Source organism: Chroicocephalus ridibundus, chromosome 6 (assembly GCF_963924245.1).
Source record: "Chroicocephalus ridibundus chromosome 6, bChrRid1.1, whole genome shotgun sequence".
Classification (NCBI taxonomy): domain Eukaryota; kingdom Metazoa; phylum Chordata; class Aves; order Charadriiformes; family Laridae; genus Chroicocephalus; species Chroicocephalus ridibundus.
Window position 1 is genome coordinate 19,159,164 of NC_086289.1, and position 22,276 is coordinate 19,181,439.

The 22,276-nt window shown below is 38.3% G+C and overlaps 1 protein-coding gene across 4 annotated transcripts in view; it reads right to left on the reverse strand.

Annotated features, from left to right (window-relative positions):
- PCGF5 (polycomb group ring finger 5) overlaps window positions 1-22,276 on the reverse strand; it is a 70,717-nt gene that overhangs the window by 16,113 nt on the left and 32,328 nt on the right. For 3 of the 4 annotated variants that reach the window (XM_063338176.1, XM_063338179.1, XM_063338178.1), the window contains exons 3-7: window positions 20,386-20,695; window positions 9,370-9,466; window positions 5,147-5,202; window positions 4,965-5,024; window positions 956-1,104 (exon numbers count right to left, since the gene is read on the reverse strand). In XM_063338176.1, coding sequence (XP_063194246.1) covers window positions 956-1,104; window positions 4,965-5,024; window positions 5,147-5,202; window positions 9,370-9,466; window positions 20,386-20,497 — 474 coding nt within the window. In that variant the 5' untranslated portion in view covers window positions 20,498-20,695. Of the gene's footprint in view, window positions 1-955; window positions 1,105-4,964; window positions 5,025-5,146; window positions 5,203-9,369; window positions 9,467-20,385; window positions 20,696-21,150; window positions 21,268-22,276 lie in introns of those variants that run through there. The other variant, XM_063338177.1, reaches the window with a different exon arrangement.

Below are 22,276 nucleotides of genomic sequence, written 5' to 3' on the forward strand. Positions count from 1 at the left end.
TGCTCAAATAATCTAGGTAAAACACAGGGAAGCTATAAACCTGAGATGTGATCTATTACCACAGATTCTGTGATCCAGGATGTAATAGTTTTGATTCAACAGGAAAGTTGGAAACCTGAGACTCCTACATGGTGATGGAGATACAGATTTCTTACTGTATGTAGCGTAAATAGACAGTCATAACATATACATATGTTTTCTTGCTGAATCAAAACTTTCTTGCTGTGTAAGAACTTCCAAAATTATACATGTAACATAGCACACACAAAACAAGTAGTATTTTATTAGACAAATTTTAAGTATTTTTTAAATTTTTTGTCTTTTTAATTTAATAAAATGTTATTAAAATCTAAGAGGATTTCTAACCACTTTCTTCTAGACTCAATACCATTAGGTAATCTTCCCTTCAGGAATAGAAAGCGAATATCCTTGATTCTTAAAACAGCAGTTAGCAGGTATTATTCTACACGTTTTACACACGGAAGTGACCTGCCCGAGGCCACAGGTGACACATGAGTCTCAGAATCAGGTTTACAGCTCAGAAGATCTGGATCCCAATCATTCAGTGCACAGCATAACTGAACAGCAGCATGGCAAAGCAGCAATCCTGGAAGCGTAAGGCAGCTCACCTACAGCTAACTTTTTAAGTACCTCTGTGCTATGTTGTTATCTGTTGTGTAATGCAGTTATGCACCATCGAGGCTAGAGACTACAAAACTATAATACATTAAAAAAAGAATAAAAAGCCACTGTCAACAGATAGATTTCTGTATGGAACTGTATTTTTTACAAAATTCCAAGATGTACTGAAATGCCTCAAACAAAGGGACCAAATAAGCGTGGGAGACAGGTCACCACATTGAAGTTTATTGTCAATGGTTATAAAATGATTTGGTTCCCGTAAAATGTTATTCTGTCAACAACAACAGCAGCACAGATTATCTTTACTACTTACTTTGACTACATTATCTCCTGACTGCCCATTGTTGCGTAAACAGTCGAGGCAGATAGCAATCTGTGGGTCGCTCCTGTGATAGTCTTTATCTTCTTCATTTTCATCACACTCCTCATCTACTTTGGGTTTATCAGCTTTTGGGCTTTCATCTGTAAAATATAAAGATCATATTATTTAAGTGTAAAATAATTAAAAGTCACAATAGCAACAAGCACGTATTTAAAGTGATACTTCATTTTCAAGAGCGTATCTTTTCTTCAAATTAACTTTACACCATTTTAATTCACTGCATTCTTAAATTGATCAGTTTACAAATCTCTGAAAACAAAGTTTTACTATTGAAATTGAAATTTTAATGTAATATGCAAACAACAGATTTTTACATGACAGAAAATAATTAAGCTGGTGGACCACTAACGGTTATGGCTGTCTACTTCTGTTTGTGTCCAGTGATTAAAACCCTGCAACTGCGAATGCATCAAGATCACTCAAACATGCAAACCTACTCTTATAGTATGGCAGTGCACTACCAAAAACATTGCTTTTAAACAAACAGTGGAATAACTAATCCCAACATTGTATATCAAAGTAATCAATTCATATTAACTGCCTGCCACAATAACCCAGGGGAGAGAAGTTCCTGAAATGATGTTGTGAAGTAAACTAAGGGAAGATGAAACTTTCATCCGTTTTTGCCTGGTTTAAGTAACATCATTGTAAGAACTCCAGGTGTCCCTCTCCAGAAGGATTTTATAACTAAATAGCCATATACTCACTTATTTCTCTTTAAAAATAAAATTACAAAAAAAGAGGAATGCTCCCCGTATTTTTTAGCAGAGCACACGTACCCTCTACAATCATATATACCACGTTATCTCTCTTCACTGATGCTGTTACCTGTTCTAATGACTCCTGGTTTAGAAATCTAACTCTTCATAAAAAGTACAGTACAGTTTTCAAAGGTTTAGCATAGTTGAGCACTCGAATCCTAAGACTAGCAAGTACATCTAGATAAGGCTGCAACGTACGTCAATAATAACCATACAATGAACCATAAAATGGAGTCATTTCTACAAATTTGGAATACAGTATACAAAAAAAAAAAATCTATTGTATACTTTTTCTGTATCCCCAACTTACTTATTTTGATTTAAAACAAAGGCTGCTCTCTGTTGGAATAAAACATTATCACAAGTAACTTGACTAAGCGACTTTTTCATTTCCTGAAAAACTTTCAGATCAAATTCAGCTCTTTTCCTACACTTACCATAAACTTTTAAAGTCACTTAGAAGAGTTAAGATGAGAAGAAACAATGAAAACTTTAACAAATGTCAAGCTATGCCTAATTTACTAAACACAGTAATAAGTTCACTTTGTTGAGTTTACAAATTCAAGATGAGTTTTAAGCTTCATTCATTGCTTTTCAGTCTTACAATTTTGGAATATTTTGTAATTATAAAAGATTTGTCCACAAGTCCCTACTAGCTACTGACACGGCTGAATGCGTATCATAACACACATTTTGTTCCTATCACCTTGCTATGAACAGAATTTGCAGTTTCGAACTACATATTATGTTTTCTCTTTTCGTGAAAAACCACAAGGCAAACTCTTAATCAAGCAGGCACAGTCGACCTGTCACAAGCATTTGTGTGAGGAGTATCTGCCTGTGATTTACAGATTCTTTGGCAACGCAAACACATCCACAGCTTTCAACAGTTGTCACTGCTGAGCAACGGAGGAAGATTTAGTTATGCAGTCCGAAAAGTCTTGAACAGCAAATCAACTACAGAACTAGGAAAATTAGCAAATTTCCACTCATAAAATCATTCCAGAAACAGGTAAACGCACAAAAAAGGTTGCATCTTTCAAGGTTTTCTGTAAGAAATTCAAATGCTCTGCCATGAAAATGGCACCAGACTATTTACTAAAAAATCCTTGTTGATATTAGAATTAATGATGTTTGTAAAGGCAGCCTTCAGGAATCAATGTGATGGTCCACTAGAGGCACGTCATTAAGGTTAAATATGACAGAAATTAAAAAAAAGAAAAAGAAAAAAGAAAAGAAGAAATTTTAATCTCACCAAAAGGGACCTGGTGTTCTCCAAGTCAAAAGCATGAATCCAAGAACAGATGACAGCAAAAAAAAAAAAAAAACCAACACCCCACTCACCGCCATCCCTCTTTCCTTAAGGCACAAATTGGTGTCTCGTTTTTTTTTTCCTCATCTTTCTAGCAAACCTTAGATATTGTCTACTTCATTTTTTTTCAGATATTCAGTGTAAAACTGATCGCCACAGACTGAGTCAATGTAAAGTTGTTTGCCTTCTTTCTTCTCCAGGTCAGACTGGAGAGGACCAATAAAGATTTTTTTTCTCTGTATCACAGTATGTTTCCGATCATCATCCACAAATTTTCTCTGGTAACTGCTCTCCTAGTGGAATCACCAGTGCCCGAGATACGCTTTGTTGTTTGTTTTTTTTTTCTTCTGACATGTGAAAATTTTAAGTCCCAGGATTTTTTTACAGATCTTTGATGCTAAAGTTGCGAACTGTGTTGTGACCTGCGGTACAGGACATAACTGACGGGCTCTTTTAACCTAGACTGGCTATGTGATTACAGGGCATGGTATTGACAACTCAAACACTCCTTTCTTACTGAAATTCTCAGCAAAATATTTATTCTCAGGCAAGATTCTAAATGCTTGTTTATGGCAGAAAATAGTTTAAATGCTCATAATTTGTCTCAATGAGTTGTCACGACTTTCAAACGGCTTGTAGAGCCAAGGATACAGTCAGTAACAGAGATGGATATATCTGTAGCTACTTAGAAGTGTATTTTGAGAGGTAGAGCCTTCCTCTTATTCATAAAACAATCCAATCACTCATTACATTTAGAAACTGATCTCCATTAGGTTTACCGTTAGATTACGGGAGGAAGGTAAGAACCAGCAGAATAAATTGGTTATAAGTAGGTCACATTTGACAAATTTGCAAATTATATTTTTTTTCTATCTGTGTATATAGCAGAAAATAGTTTTCTGAACAGTCGACAAATGTCTGTATTTCATAAAAATATTTTCTAAGTATTTTTAAAACTGAATAGGTATACACTACACAGTACGTTGTAGTTAACTAATGTAATCTCATCTAAAATGTCCTGCAGTTCTTCATTTAATTATATAATAGAGAAAAGAACCTAGTCCCTTATAATGGATGCCAAATGCAAATCAACAAAACTAGTGAGAAAGAAAATGAAATGTTATGAAGTTAAAAAGAAGATACTATAAACAGTTGAGCGTAGAAGAGTATTGCAAGACGTTTACTTGACAGTGATCCTTTACTAAAAATAGCTACTTCTTCAGCCTAGCAGAGCTTTTCAAAAATTCTTTAAGATGCCCAAATCAAATAGGCTATGATACTAAAACCCTGATATCAAATTAAAGGGGCATAAAAACAGTTGGATGTAGTCCTCACTTAGCACCTCAATACTGAGCTCTCAAAGTTCATGGGTCAACTACAAAAAAAAAGGGGGGGGGGGGAGAAAAAAAAAGGAAAAGCATTTTGGAATCTATATAAAACAATTGTTTAGCATGTGTGGAAAACTGTTTTACTACTTGTCATAACTAATTCTTGACAACCTCCTACTTAACAGCTGGTCAAATTCAGTAACAGAAAGTAATCTGTAAAAAACTCAAGTAGTTCTCCATCTTGCTGTATTAAGAAAATTACGAATTCAAGTGGAAAATTGCATGAGTGTTGAAAGTGAGAGCTTAGGGCAATGCAAATAAAAATAACGGTAAACCAGCTAATGTTTGTAAAACAACTGGCTAGTAGATAAGCAGCAGTACATGGAGATCCAGACTACATTTACACAGATTTGTTATGAGTTTCTGTAGTCTCTTTGAATTCAGTAAAAACAATGTACATGCAGCAGTGTTTGAAGAAACAGGGCTTAATGAGCAACGTTACTTAGCACACAGAGAAGAGAGGAAAACAAAATCATCACCTTGCCCATTTTCTTGAGGTTTGTTTTTCTTCCAAAATTCGATCTCTCGCTGCAGTTCCTCTAGTTAACATCAAAGAACAGTAATGTGAATTTTTAAATCAATACTACAGGTATATCATTAGAAACAGCCATATTCCCTCCGTCAACCCAAACAAGTACCTGAAACCAAATCAGAAACTTACGTTCTCGAAGTCCAGGCACGAGCTTAAATATAATCTCCTCTAAGGTGTTATCCAGCCTTTCAAAGGGAAAAAATACATTTCAAATTTAGTAGAAACTAGCATTTAAACTATTTTCAGCCTTTAAACAACAAAAACTTTTGAATAATAAAATGAATCATGTTTTTGGTAAATACCACATCATATAAAACCCCATGGATTTTAACTTGAGAAACAACATGCATTAAAGCTTATCTCAGCCACCACTTGAATTGATTTCCTTTTAGAAATAACCAAGGAATTAAACTTTTTAATGTATAAAGACAAGAATGAAGCAAAAGAGAAAACAAATTATACTCTAAAATTTTCATTGTTGTAATTTGTGTTACATGCAAACCACTGTGTTACTAGAAAGAACAAACTGGAGAAGTAGTACGCAATTTTAAGGTCCCGGTCACGAGTAGTATGCATGAAAACTATAAACTTCATTATCATATTAAGTGTTCAAGTGCTTTGTAATAAGGCTGTTATGAAAAACTGAACGGACTATTCCTTACTCACTACAAGACAGACAAACAAATGTTGGCAGGATAAAGAAGACCACAGAGCATCCATGCTGCTCTGCCTAGACAGTTCTCGGTGCCCAACCTATTTCATTTAAACTCTTTAAATCTGCCATGCGTTTGTCTGCCAGACAACAGTACACAGCACAAGCATGTCCTCTGATACCATGGAATGACCTACTGTTCTCTACGGTACCAAAAATAGCTACTACAGTCCCCTTTACCTTTGTTGTTGAAGCTAAAATATTTTTCTTTTAGTTTCTCTTAATTTTACCTATTCTCCTATTAATTTAATTTATCATCCGCTTTCTAGTTCCATTTCCTCTCCCTGTCTCACTTCTTCGGTTTCCTCTGTCTCTCATTCTGTTTCGTGTTCCTTTCTCTCCTCTGTCCCCTACGTCTTGTGAGCAGTAACTCCCACTGCCCCCAGCCTAAACAAAAACCCACGACAAAACAAAGTACTGAGTAATATGGCCAGAGAAATTATGCACCTTGAGATTCAGAAGATTCAAACAGAACCTACAATACAATAATTGCTTTTGGCATATTTTTAATTGCCTTAATTCTTCATCTCAATAATGATATATCTCTCTCTATATACATATACACTTGCATATATACACACATGTTATTAATGATACACTATAGGCCTGATATAAAAACATATAACTGTTTTCTATCTTTTGTTCTCTAGCAATGGCAAAGTAGGAAGAGGACTGAATGATTTTATTGTTAAGGAATGCCTAAAAGCCATTTTAATAGATAACAATTATCACCTTATAATAAATATACAAGCATTCCAGTGCTCCGCTGTGGGAACTTGGGAACCTGCCTTGGAAATGGAATTCATTTCACATTTTAAGAAAGCTCCAATCTTCATAATTTACTCATTAATAGAAAACAGATGAAGACTTCAAAGGAGAACATTACTACCTTAACTCAAAACCCCAGTAACCGTTCCTGAGGATGGTATAACACATGCTGGTTTTTCTGCATTTATTTTTGAAAATTCCCACTTAGCACTTCCTAATTCATCTTCAACTGCCCAAAAGAAAAGTCATTGGTAATGCCAACATGGCAAGAAAACCAGTCTATTTAGCAAATTTACGATGCCAGCAGCAAGAACTGGCTTCATGCTTTAGTCAATGACTTTATTTTCTTTCAAAAACTAAGCAAAAAGAGATATTTTGTCCTTATGAAGCATAAATACTAATTAGTACTTTTAAAAATGCAGAAGAAACCCCCACTTATCTGATCTTTAAGTAAAGGGAAACTAAACTTAAACCGCAGGGAGAAAATTTAGGTAAGATTCTCAATTTGAGATGCATCTTACAGTGTTCCTACTATCCATGCCTATGAACACTCTGTAATGAAGATCTGAACTTCTGTGACTTGCATCAAACTCATTCCAAAGTGAAACTACTTGCTATAACTCCAAAGTTGGTCTCAGTCATTTAATATGATACTTCCTGTTAAAGCTGAAACCAGAACATTCATATTTTAGACACACCTCTTTCCACCCCCAACACCTTCCAACCTCCGAAACAGAACATACAGAAAGAAGAACCAAGGATTTATGTCAGCTTCGCATAGTCTCTTTTTTCACCTCTTCTATAATATTAAATGAGTTATAAGATCAAAGCTACTCTCTGATAATTGCTAGTTATCTGAAGCGAAGCAAATGAAGAATATCACTCAGGAAAACTTGCATCCAAAGAAACATGCCACCAAGAAAAAGAGAAGCCTGCCTTCATAGTATAACCCACGCAGACCCAACCGAATATTGCTGATACAGAATTCTGCTAAATCAAGAAAGGGAATTCTAGAATGTAACACTCCTCCTGGATTTTCATTTTAGAGCTCAAAGTTGAATTTCAGACTTAGGCTTACAGTTTCAACAAACTATAAGTGCTGCCAACTAAAAGATACATCTAAAAACCTCACATAGATATGAAGTTAATGGTCGGACTTGATAATCTTAAAAGTCTTTTTCAACCTCAATGATTCTATGATTCAATGAAGTTATTCAGAATGGAGTTTATAAAGTTTATCTCAAAGATCTCAGTTAAAAATACTATCTAGAGTGTTCAACGCCATTTCTCAGAAAATGACTTGCATTCTTGAGCAATGATGGGGCCGGTCCCTCTGCAGTCAGAGTACAAGACATGTATTAAGTTATGCAGGCAACATCCAAAAAAGATAATTACACAGCTCATGTGCTCTTCTGATTATTAGTTTAGCAAATGTTTCATAAAATACAACCAGTAAACTACTAGTTATATGCAGTTTGTTGGCAAATAAACCCAAAGACTCTAAAAGGAGTTTCAGGAAATAATCACAGAGAAAATAGCTCTTCCCACATTTCTGGCTTGTGGTCTCAACTTTTCTCACCCTTCTATCATTTTCTGTTTAAGGCATATTATTATTTTACTAAACTTCTACTAGATGTTTCAGAGAATGCTTTTTACAGCTCCTATGAAATGGTCCTGTCAGAATAAATGAAATATTTCTAAAATGGTTATTAGTAGCCTTATGCACTCTATACAGCATCTCCTATGATGGTTGACACAGTGCCTCAGACACTGACAGATCAGAAAAATACTTATGGTAACCATCTACATAAGCCCTTTTATTCCTACCCTTCCAAAATCATTCAGATGATAAAGCCTTAAGCTAACGACTCCCTTTAGAGTTGCTGAATTTAGTTCCTCTCACCTATCCTCTCTTGGTGCATCACTGAAGTGTGGGAATGGCTCTGCACACACACATCAGTAATAAGAAGCAAAGCAAAACATGACAAATTGTAGCAAACACAATGGAATTTGGAAATAATACCAACCCTAGTAAATTCCAAATGTAAATACTTATTTTAAAATTGATGTAAGAATACTTTTTCCTAAATTATAATTCCAAACTCATAATACTGTTGGGGTGGGGCGGGAGAAGGTGGAGGGAGTGTTGGGAGGGCAGGGAGTGGCTTCATCATTTTAGGAAAAGTTCTTCCACTTACGATGACATTTCTTGATTTCTCTGTACTATACTTGTAGGATGGCTATCACCTTTGTTTCAACATAACATCACTAAAAGAGAATCCAGAATTTCAAGAAAAATAATTGTTTAAACAAAGAGGTGTTATTGTGATATAAAAAACGTAAACTCTCAAGAAAGGGCATTTTCAATGTCAAAACTTTCATGAGCATCTTTTCTTTAATCTGACAGCAGATTTCAATTCAGATTGGTACATCTACCCCTTGGAAAACATTCAGTTATTTGCATGATTCATTTTCTACATTGCTTTAAAAAGAAAAAAAAAAGTTGCATACGGTTTGGAATGCCCTAAATAGTTTGAAAAAAGAAAGTCTAGAACTTCATTTCATGTAATGAATAAAAGATATGTACTTCATTTCTTTAATAGAGGCACTAAAATACTTGTTTTAATTTGTACGATATACCCAACCCTGCTGTGTTTTTCCTTATCTTTTCTCCTTTTATTATATCTGATAAAACTCAATTTCCAATTTACTGTGAGACGAAAAATTGTCAGAATCTATCGCCAAGGGCACTCGATATATTATACAAATAAGCAAAAAAAAAATTCCTTTTCAGGATAAAGATATTAAGAATTATTTTTATAATAATTTTTTATTCTTACATTACAGCAAATGCTGTGCAATGTCATCTTACCTTAACATTTCTAGTGGATTGGTCTCATGCACTTGGTTGCCACACCTGGGACAGTCATTGCTGTCTTCAAAGTGTTGAACGATACAAGTCTTACAAACTGAAGGACAAAAATAAAAAAAGATAGAGAAAAAAAATGAGAAAAAAACCAACTTAGACCAAGAACTAAATAGTATTGTTTGAACACGACCTAATGATACCAGCTAACTACATGCAAAGATAAAAGAGTATTATTTTAAAGCAAATAATTACAATGCATCTTACCCAATTCTTGTTCCCCAGTTCAGCAGCACCGAGTTCAGCAGAACAGGTTAGACAAGCACTGCTTTAAACCATGCAGTATTTTTACTACTTATAATTCTCCCAGCATCATAAAATGCAAAACTCATACTATGTCGCACACGTAAAGAGCAGGTTCTGCAAAAGTGCATGTTGGGGAGCAATAGCCCAGCAGAGTCAATCATCACTTCAGAGAATCTGAAAATGATTTAGGCACATTATTTTCTTTCCAATACTGTTGCTGGCAACTGAAAATACTAGTGTAAATACTTGTTGTAAGAGAAAAGTTCACAGAAATTGTATGCAGGTTCAAAGTGACATGGCACCTTCAAAAGCAACGACAGAACCTATAGTAAACATTTAATACTTGAATCTTACAATGACAAATCAGGATCATCGCCATGGCAAGTATAAACAAGCCCAAAACAACAACCATGTGAATTTAAAATCCAATAAACTGAAATTAAACTAAACAAGGTGTTACACTACTGTTGCTTCTAAATGATTAATTGCAGACTGTAAATTTTACTGCCATTAATAAGAAAATGGAACCCAAGCTGATGAGAACAAATATGCCTGCTATTATTACTGCGTTACAACATTCTGGATGGAGATAAACTCTATCCCCTGTTTATTATTACTTCACCTAAACTGAAATGAGAACTGCAAATTCATCAGTAAATGGACTGAAAAAATAAATGGACTGCAATACGCTTTCTGCTGAAACACTGTGATTTCTTTCATCAATTACCTAAAGAACTAAGAGTACCTCTAAAACAAGCTGGTACATCCTAATTATATGACAATCTTTAAGGAATCTTGAAATTCCTTTAACAAATGTCACCTAACAAGTGAAATCTGCATTTATCTTTGCTTTAGTATGCTCAGAAGAGTTCCTACAAATCAACCGATGCTGATAATGTACACACATTAAACCTCCATATAGCTGTTTTTTTCCAACTGCTTTAAAACACTAACCTAGACGTTAACTTCATAGCTGTGGCTGAAATGCCAACGAACTTTCCCCTTTCAGTCTGACTTCAGAGCGCTCTGGCTGCACTAAACGGCTCCAGCAGTGCTGGATGCAGGGCAGATTTCCAATGATCTGGTGACATGTGCTCAGGAAGCCCACGAGTCCTGCCAGGCAAGCCCACAGCTGCCCTCTGCACATGGGGACGCCAAAGCAGAGCTGAGACCACTGATGTTATGACAGCACCATTCAGCCCTTAGGATACAAGTGGATTTTTTCTTATCCTCAGGTTGTGAGGTATTTAGCACTGGCACACAGATGCAAGAACCTGTAATCACAGAACTCTTCTTATATCACAGATCTTTTATAATTTGTTAAATTACTAGACTTAATTGATTTTTGCACATGCATTCCCTAACACTTCTACAGGGCAAGAAGGCAGCAAATGTGATGTTCTGTACCTACAACATTTCTTCACTTTTTGTAACTCGTACTCCTACAACAACATATTGCTACTACACTTAGAGAATACAGAGAATTTCATCCCCACGTGGACGCCCAACAAAGCTTTTAAGAACATGCTTAAATTAAAGCACAAGTCCCAATAATTTTTAAAAGACACGTAGTTGAGAGTTCTATAATCTCTCTTCATTAATACGACTGAGAATCTCCTCTAGAACTGAAAATAACAGAAGTTTATCCTTGAAATTGAAAAGAGATGAAGATTCTCAGCTCAAAGCTTTTCTTAAGATGTAGTGTCTCCACACGCTCAACCCAGGAGCAAACATCACAAGGTGGAACTCCAGCTGATCAGTAGATCCTCTGCCATCCCAGCTCCCAGAACTATCTGAACTATCTTTCCTTCTGTCACCCACCTGAAATACAAGCAGCACAGGGAGCAACAGAAAGCATAGTTCAGTTGCTTCACTAATCAAAACCCACCCACATACGCACAATGATATAATTGGGAAGAGGCACAGATAATAACATATATACAAAAATCACCTCTCTGAGAATTGCTGTTCTCTTTTCTTAAATTAATGCACTAGGTGGATAAAGGTTAGAGCTTTCTGATTTCAACTAGCTATGTCAAGGTTAAATAGATGTGGGATTTTTTCATTTCTTCACCTACATCTATTATAGAGATTTTTAACCGTGTTGTTTGCCTTGGATATCACAATTAATTTTTTTTTGCACCTTACCTTAAAATGGTTTAGGTTTTGTAAGATTTTAGCATAAATAGATAAGAACATGACATTGCTCATGAAAAGCTGTCATGATCTGCTCTGCAGTGCTCCCTTTAAACAAATACCCTGATTCTAAGCACAACTTCCAGCACCTTCAAAGGTAGCAGAATGTACCCTCATTTCGGGCACACAGCCCTGTAGAGGAAGGGCTGTTGTATAGTACCACGTAGCAAACAAAAAGCCCTCCCTCCAGTACCTGTACCTGAGGTCAGGAAGTGTCACAAGCGGTTCTCAGAGTCACAGATGAAGAAGCAGCATCACTTTCCCAAAGCTACACTTTTTGAACAGGCATTGCCATAAGACACAATGCTCTGTAAAAACATGTACTAAGGAACAAATACAAACACTGCAGGTGTCCAGACCTGAATTACTTGCAGGCAGCCACCAACACCATTCAAGTGCACAGACAGAATTCAATTAGCTGGCCAAATAACATAGTGTAACATTCTCAAAAACTCTAATTACTGAACCTTTACTTTTTTGATACTATCAGTAGTCCTGAAGATTGTTCAAAATAAAATAAGATGTGGCTCCAGCTAAATCACAAGCTTGCCAGGTCATTTGAATTGAAAAAACCAACAGACAATAACACTAATGAATATGAAATTCTGATACGGTGTTCATGAGAAAGGTAGGATGAAGGGAGCTTTTCTTTCTGAAATAGGCCATGCTGGTACCACGTCATTCGTTTATCTTACTCTTCTTGAGAAGTGAAAATTGAGCCAATCATAAAAAGGTCCTACTCTGAACACATGACAGGAAAATCAAAACAGAAGACAAGGTGAAACAAAACCATGATGAACATGGCTCTTTAATTGATAGTAATACATATTGTAATCTCTGTAAAAAAAAATAAAAATATTAGTGGCTAAACTGCATCTAAATTTAGTTAAGCAGCCCACAGATTTTTAGAAAGAAGATTGTCTAGAAAAGGAAATATTGCCATGAATAGAAGTAGGTAACATTGTCGAAAATCACATTTTCTCCATTCATTAATGGAGCTGTCTTCTTCCCATTTATCCAAAAAAAATCAGGGCATTTTTTGGGCATGGTTCTTCCATATTATTGAAGTAGAGAGCATCAAAGCAATTAAATGTAGAGCTACTACGTCTGTGTGAAGTACACCAAAGGACTAAGGAGGATTAACCTACTAAATCTGATGTCAGATATAATAAAAGTCTGAAACAAGAGTCCTAGAATAAGCACTTTTTGGATGATTTCAATGAGAATGAAAATAACCACATTCTGCTCAAGCTTCTCAAGGAATCTGTGAAATATGCTACTATCAATTAAGCTCTTCAACTGCAGCACCTGATATTTCATAATCCTGGTATCTATATTGTGCTAAAGGTGGAGATAATACACTGCTTTTGTCAGGAGAAAGCGTACAGATTAGTGGCGGGTGATGACAATACTGATGAGAACCACAAGGTTAAGAATCACCCTGCTATTGCAGAAATTCCATTAGCTGGAGAACCTCCATTTAAAGCATGTGTGGGTGGGGTGGGGGGGGGAAGCCTGAGAAGCTGGTATGATGATGAAATCGTGAAGTCTAACACAGTCGTGAGTAACGGCCACATGGCAATTCAGCTGAAAGTCGCTGAGGTAAGTAACGTAAGGGCTTGGTTGACTCTAGACCTTTTCTGACTTGACCTCACAGAAACTGAGTTGAGGGATAACTCTTTTTCACTGTAGAACTGCAAGTGAGATGGAGTTCCTCTTCTGCTAACTCCTACAATAAAGGAAGGGGTTGGTCTTTAATTTTATTTTTTTTTGTAAGCCTCCTGTCCAGTAGAAACAGCAGCATCTCTGTGGAGTCAGTCTTTCTAACCTGACACCAATTTTAAATGATTGATAAAGAATAAAAAAAAAAAAAAAAAAATGGAAAAAATGGCATTAAGTGTAACTGGTATTGGTCAATATTAATTTTGGAACTGATAAGGCTAACCCCTAACCTCCTCTTATTTGGAAATTTTTTAGCAATGGAAACTCTAAGAGGATTAGCACAAAAATTCTTCAAAAGGATTACCAGTGAGTTCATATCAACACCAGAGTGATTTCTTTTTTTCTGTACGCAATTAGTACTAGCCTCCTCCAGGAAGCATTTCCCTGTGTTTTAAGAAAGCTATGTCTGAAACCCTTTGAAGAGAATTTAATTCCCTTCACTTGCTCTTAGGATCTCTGTCCCATTCACGTCACAGAAGTTCTCAAAGTCTGTGATGAGATGACACTGACCTGACTGCTTTGAAAAGGACTCATTGGTTTGTCTTACAAAGACATTTTAAACTTGGCTTTGCTAGGCTTTTTGTTTGTTTTCCAAATTAGAGACAAATAGGACCTATCTGAGCTATGGCTTTCATTTACACCTAGAAGAAATTTGAAATTATTACTGTTCAGAAGAACTCTATGCCAGAGGATAGATAACTAACACACTTATTTAAAGTCAGATGACTGACTCCCCAAAACCTCCCAAACACTAAGCACTGCTAAACATAAAGCCTGCTAAGATCCACAATAACGTTAACTTGAAGAAATATTTATAATATAAATCAATCTATGGAAAGGAACTGAATTCCTCAGTCTGAATATATTTATGTGCTCTCTTTATACATTTTTTTGAGTGGTCCAAGAAAGTGACTAATGATTAATGAAAAGATTAATCTCCAGTGTAACAGAGGTCTTTGAGTAGAATATATAGAGACAAAACACCATAAGGAACCAAGAATCTTAAGCCAGTCCTATATGCATGTATTCCCTACCCCAAACAACATACAGATCTGGATCAAGTCTGTGTGCAGCCAACTTAAATCATGAGGTCACCTTATATCACGAAACTCCCCCTGAAACTGGAAACCAATACCGTAGTAACCTAAAACAACTTCTGCTTTTTCTCATTTAAAGCTATGGTGCTATGAGGATTTGCCTGTCAAAACTAAATGTGATGTACCGATAGCAATGAAAAAGTGAAAAATACACATAAATTCTAGCACTCAAGAACAATGAACTGATATGTGACACTCCTAGTAGGAGTAGGATCATCAACCAGTGTTTTCAGATATGATAGGTATAATCATCCTCTGTTAGTCTCAATATATAACACTGAACATTTTTCAGAGTTTATCACTTTGAAGTCTCGGACACTGGGATGAAGTCTAAGTACTGGGTTAAAAGGGTAAGGGAAAAGGGAATCTTTAAACACAATTAAATTACAGATATATTTAATTCGCCACCCTAGGGGGAAAAAAACCAAACAGAAATCCAGAACCTTTAATGTTTCCAGCACAGATTAACAAAATGACATGGTTTCACTTGCTTTACTGTAGGTCACGGTGTGGCAACAGGCAAAAGAAAACAGCTTAACCAAAATGTACACAGTTTGCAGAATACTGAGGTATGGGCTACACGTGCCAGTGAAACGAGGACCTGAATTTCACGGTTGTACTCTGACATTTCAGATGAGCCACAATTGAAGTTAGACTCAAATAAGATGATTTCATACAGCTGATAAAAGTACTTGTGTGACATATGCTAATTGGCTGGCAACTGTAACATACCACACGATGCTACGCTTTCCAATACAGAGACCTCTGGTTCACACATTCTTTCACTAATTTGTAATCAGCTGAAAAATACAGATACAAGTGTCAGGACTGTGCTGTATGTCATCTTATGCAAACAAAAAACCCCTACATATCTTATGCGTATCTACATATATATTGTTCAATGAGAAGACTCTTCCTAGGTTATTTTTTAAATGCTGATTAACAAGGTACCTAAATAAAACCTCATATTGCATTTTTTAAACAAAATATTCTACAAGAGAAAGTTCAATTAGTGAATTGTGGGACAAATTCTTTGTCCGAACTCATCCTCTGAATTCTTCCAAGAATCTCCTCTCTCAAAGTTAATCACTCTTTGATCCAGTGAGCAAAGGAGGGGCAGAGGATACACACAGCTAGTGGAACATCAAACCCATCTCAGTGATAGCACAGAGAAATAACAAGTCATTTGGTATGTTTAATGAAGTATTTAATTAACTACCTTAAACCTGCTTTAAAAGCACTTACTTTTAGGAAAAGCGTCTGCATAAAAACAGGACAGAAAACTTTAATATACTTCACCACCATTCTCAGAAACTATACATGTGAGACTACTCCACTGTTAATTACAATTACCAGACACAGTCAGACTGGATTCCCTTCTGTTAAAAGAGAGAGAGAATTTCAGTACATGATGATCAAGAAAGGCTTTTTGGGTTAAAATCTATTTCAAAATAAGACAGACCTGCTACATGCCATTGACTGAAGCTTCTGCAGGAGACTCAGCTTGCCTGTCTAAGGGTGGGAAATTTTGCTTCAGTAAAGTTCTTTTGGGATCTCTTGGTGAGAGCACAAGTTCTTAGCAAAATCTGAAAAATAGTCTGGTTGCAAGATTATTGGTTTGATATTGAAAATTACATCTCTGGTCAGTTTCCTGCATGGAAGGACATTTCTGAAAGTTCAGAAACTGCACTGGTTGACAGCTTCCTGAGGCAAATAATAGAGAGAGCAACTAGAAGTAATGCACCGCTTGATCTGCTAGCCATAAACAGGGAAAACTGGTGATGAATAGAGCTGCAGATGGCAGCTTGCCTTGCAGTGACCACAGGATGACCGAGTTCAGGATCTCAAGGAAGAATACAAAGTTAAACAGCAGAGTTAGGATTCTGAACTTCAGGAGGTGGCACCTTAGCTTGTTTAAGCAACTGCCAGTCAGATTTCCCAAGGAAGGTATCATTAGAAAGAAAGGTATTTAGGAAAGCTGGCTGTTGGGTTTTTATTTTTAAGGAAAATTTATTTAGACCTCAAGAGCTAAACAGCCCACTGTACAGGGAATTTTGTCAGAAGAACTGCTTAGTGCACAAGCTTCCAATTAACTTGCAAAAACAGAGCGTATTAGAAGTGGAAACAAGGATGGGAAAGAACAGGATATAAAGTCATTGCTCTGGCACTTAGGGACAAAATTAGGAAGTCCAAAGCCCAGCTATAGCTAAAACTGATGAGGGACATAAAGGGATTCTGCAAGTAGGTTAGTAGCTGAAGGAAGTTCAGACAAAATGTGGGTCTGTTAATGAATGAGGGAAACAACTTAGGAATGGATTATGTAGAAAGGTTTGAAGTCCTCAATATTTTTTTTTGCCTTGGTTTTCACAGGAAGAGCCTGATCTCCATGCACATGATTTGGGAAGGAGAAGGATGACCAGCAGGTTTGGGACTACTGAGAAAAGCTGGATGTATTCAAATCTACAGGCCAGGTAAGATTCACTAAGCTGAAAGCTTATCACCACAACCATGGTGATTATAGGAGGTGCCTGATTACTGGAGAAGGGTAGTGTGTTATGCCCACCTTTAAGAAAGATGGGAAGGATGACCCAAGTAACTATAGCTAACAGTCTCCTCTAGCTCCCTGGAATGATGGCAGATGATGTCATGTCCCTTGGAATTAATTTCCAACTATGTGAGGGACAAAAACGTAATCAGGAATAGGCAATATCGATTTAGCAAAAACAAATCATGGTTGAGGCTAGCAGATGATTGAACAGCAGTTACAGGAGTGATGGAGACCAGCTCTTCTTGGTAGTGGCAAATACTATAACAAGGAGCAATGGTCACCAGTTGTTGTCTGGTAGGACACTCAGAAAAACTTCTTGACTAGATAAATAGTGTAGCACTGGAAATGGTTATTGAGAGACTGTGGAGACTCCATGTTTGGAAATTCATAACTCAACTATACAGAGCCATGGCTTGTCCTGGAGTAGTGTTGGCAACTAACCTGCCTTGTGCATGGTTTGGCCTAGACAACCTCCAGATATCCCTTCCAACCAACATTTCTACGATTGTGTAAACAGTCTGAAAATTTTTAGGACACTAAAGAATGTTCCTGTAGAAAGTCTATTTTCCAAGTTTTGCAAGCGCACACTGTCCTATACAGAGTGACTCAGGAGACAGATGATGGGACGTACCCTTTAGCTCACATTTAGCCTGCTTCAACCAGTAGTTCTTAAAGATCCTTCACAACTGTGTAACAGACTAGAAAAAAAGTCTCAGTCCAGAAGACAAACCCAGTCTTTTGCAAGTAGCAAAAAAGAAACAAAGTACCGAATTTGCAATATAATTAACTATTTTGCAGTAGTACAAGCATTGCGTTCCCAACAGAGACAGGAAAGTTTGTACTGCTGATGCCCAAGTTGCACTTATGCTTCCCAGTAAATGGTGGAGTTGTCTATTCACCATTTCCAAAAACGTCATCAAAACCATCTCTTATTAAAAAGGCACAGATTTCTCAGAGCAGAACTTTACTACTTAACATTTTTCAGCACTACAGAAGACGTGAATTAACGGCTAACTGATTTGGTTACCACTACTGATCACATTAGTTCCTCTATGATCACTGGAGAACATCTATGTGAATATATGCTTTTCATCTACTCCAGAGTATACATTGCACTCCAAGTATCTAATGAATTTATGCTACTTCTTAAACTATTAATATCTGCAGATTTTGATCATTTATACAACACTGTTTTGAATTACGACCATTAGTAGTATAAGACAAATACCAAAGGGCAGATAAAATCATTGTATTTTGCAGTAACTATTTGGATATGACTGAAGAACCATATCTGTACTTAAACAAACAAACAAACAAAAGTTTAAATATCTTCTAAAAGCCAAAGCATAAAATAATCTGTCAGAGTATCTTCCCCTGGATTCTCCCTCATACAGATCACCTTTTCCTCTACAGACATAGAACTTCCATATCACCACTTGAAGTTTTTCATTTTCCTTTCCACCATTATAAGCTTCGTATTTTGACAACTAAACTTTGCTTTAAAGAAACACCACCTTCTTTCCTGCAGTTCTACTTAATGACCCAAACATGTGGCAGCTTTTCTGTAAGGAGACCTGTGCAACTATATGGCAGCTCAGTAAAATTCATGTGCACTCATGTGGGGACTAGGCAGTAATGGAGCTCTCTCAGTGAAGAGCTCACAATCTACAAGTGAACAAAAGAAACAGATGCTGCTGAGAAAAAAACACGCCTTCTGCCATTATTGTTTTGCAATGGGAGCAAAAGTAAATAAACAAATAAATTATCTAAACAGAAAGAGACCATAATAAAAACATTTTTTTTCTAAGTCTGAGCTGATTTCTGATGCCGCTTTTTTCTCTTCACCCCAACCTTTTAAAAGTTGCCGTTCACTGAACTTCAACAATTAAAAAAAAATAACTAATGCTGGAATTTTTCCATTTTCTTTTTAAGGAAAGATAATAACAGCTCATATACCCCTCTCCCTCCTTTTTATTTCAAGTTCCTATAAGGACACTTTGCTTAACTTCTCTCCTCCTGAACTTAAATTCCTTTACCAAGTAACTCAAACCAGAAGAACATCACCACAAAACAGGTTACAATCCTTCACTGATATTAGACTTGGAAAAAGTCAGTTCAACACTATTTTTTCTCAAAAAATAAACTAAAAAGAATATTATTATAATGGTAAAAAATATTATCTTTGCACTATGAACAACATAAAGGAGTGATATACTTTAGTTCTCTATGTGCCTGATATACTAGGGACGCAACACCATAATGTAAAAATTAACAGTGAAGACAGTAACAACTGCAAGAACACCACCGTGCAGAAGTGACAGGAAATGCTAAGACAAGGCTTTTAACTAATATTTATTAAAGGTTTAAAAATGAGAAATCTACCAAAAAAACATATAGTTCCCCTTACTCTTCTTTCAGAAAAATTCAAATTTTATTTGGAAAGACGCCAAATTCTCCAGAAGGTCCAACCAAACCATCTTCTATTCAGGAATAAAAGTAAAAAATTCAAACTTGTAAGTAGCTTATGGAAGTAAGACAACTGAGTTTGACAGGACCGTTCATACACTTAATGCAATTCGTACCAACAAATGTTTCAGAAGTATTAGGATCATAAGACATAAGACCTGAATACTTCTTCCTGAGTCAGTTTCATTCAAAGACATCTATTCCCTAAATAAATCTTTTGCCAACTTTCAAGTATTTCTATGCATTGTGCCACCAACACATTACAGAGACATGTGAGCCAGTACTAACCAAACTGGTGTATCTATCATGCACACTGCCAGAAGATACATTGGCTTAAGTTTCAAAAGCACAGTTATATTATCAAAAGACCACACCCGACCTAACGATCTTCCTTGAGATCAGCCGGCCGCAGTGATATGTTTGGTGCTAGAGCCAGCACAATCACCACTAGCTTGGGGGAAAGAAATGAGGTACTTTTACTCTGCAAGGCATTAAGCAGAGTTGGCACGTTCTCAAGATGACCCAAATGGCAGACCAGAGTCTAGGAAACCCCACTAGAAACTGCACAGCATTTCATACAACACTTCAAGAAGTAAACAAAAACCAACACACAGATCATGTTAAACACATAATACTTCAAGGAAGTATCACTTACAAAGGAGGGATATTTTGTAAAGCACTACTTACAGGTATGGAGGCACTCCGTTACTGTAGTCGGCTTGATGAGATAGCCTTTACAGATATAGCAGGTGATATGAGGATTGAAATCTTTCACCAAGTGCTTCCTCTGTGTAGCCATTCGTGGGGTAGGAAATGCTGGCAGAGTGCTTGGTGCCAGAGGAACAAGTCTGAAAGGCGTCGATGCCTGCTGTTCACAAGAGCTGCGGCGCTGCTCTGTGCAACTGGACTTCTCCAGGCATTTGCTCTTAATTCTGGAGGACTCACAGGGACATGGCTCGTAACTCCTGCTCCTGGGCCAGGCGAGTCATTTTCCTACCTGTAACACACGTGGAAAGAGAAAGGTGCGTGAGCCTGGTGGCACGGAACCGGTGACGAAGCCCCGGAGGACAAGTGTCGCCATGAACTTGGCAGGGACACCGGGGTTACTATTTACTCCGCAGCAGCTGCGCGCCTGCCGCTCGGCAGCCGAGCTCCGAGGCAGCGCCCCGGCCCCCGCCAGGCTCCGGCCGCCGGCGGGACAAGTCGCCGGGCGCCGCGGTGACAGGTGCGGGGGCCGCCGGCCAGCCCCGGCGGGCGCCCCGCGGTCCGCAGGCCTCGGCGGGCCCCCGCGGCGAGGAGCCCTCCCCCGCCGCCCCGGCCGGCGGGGCAGGGGAAGGGCGGCGGGCGGGGCGGCTCAGGCGGCGACCGAGCTCTTCCCTCCGCTCGCCCGACTCCCGTCCCTCCTCCCCGCACCTGCGGCGCCCCCCACCCCTCCTCGGCCCCCCGCTGTACCTGGCGCGGCCTCGGGCGGGCGGCCGCCCAGCGAAAGAGAAAGGGAAACGGCGTGCGCTCTCCCGCCCCCTCCGAGCCCTCCCTCCTTCCCTCCCCGCCCGGCTGCCGCCGCCGGTCCCAGGGCGGGCGGGACGGGCGCGCAGGCGCTGCTCCCCGGCCGAACCTCGCTGCGCCGGGGCCCGCAGCACCGCTCCGGGGCGGGAGCTGGCGGGAGCCCCGGGGCGGGCGGAGGGGACCGGGGGCGGTGAGGCGAAGGGCAGGCGGGAGCGGAGCGGGACGGAGGCGCTGCCGGACGCAGGTAAGCGCAGGGTCGGCCGCAGCGCAGCCTGCGCCCGGCGGCAGGACGCTCCCCCGCTTCGGCCCTAACGCCGTCTACTTAAATCCAGCTTCTCCCCGAGGAAGGGTGAAACTTAAACCCGGGTTTCTGTCCCTCAGAGGAAATACTGAACCAAGTTAGGCCCGAATCCGGTAAAGAGTTATACACGTTACACGGGTGCTTCCCTCTAACAGGGACCAACTAGTCGGAGAAGGATGACACGAGTGAAAGCTGTCTCCGTGATTCAGTGCATCTGCTTTTGGCTCCCCTGTTCACAAAAATGCACCGTATTACCCGGAAATCATCCAGAAAACTAAAGCCACCCTAATGGTATTTTTCAATTGCACTATTTCTAGAAAATGTCTTCTATATTCTTTTTAACAATAATAACAATAATAACAAGAATATAAGAAGGCATTGCTGCAATACCATCCCGTTATCTGTGACTGTGCTAGGTCTTTGCTTTTCCATTCTGTATTTGAAATAAACACTCATTTTGCATTGCCCCTCCAGTGCAGTCTCCCCTTCATCCTTGGGTATGGGCTACAACAGCAGAAGCCTTTAATAACTGAGGCCTGCTCCTGCCATCCATTCCTACTTCTGGAATATTTACCCTCCAGTAGATCTCTGTTTACATCAAGTCAATTGTCAGACTGAGTCAGGCGCATGAAAACTGTTACAATTAAAGTTACAGTGAGTGGCGAATGCATGATAAACCTGACATAGGGTAATTCAACAGAATGTGCGTATTTTTTTCTGATAAAATGTTCATCTTGTATGAGATTACTTGTCTACAACACGAACAAAAGT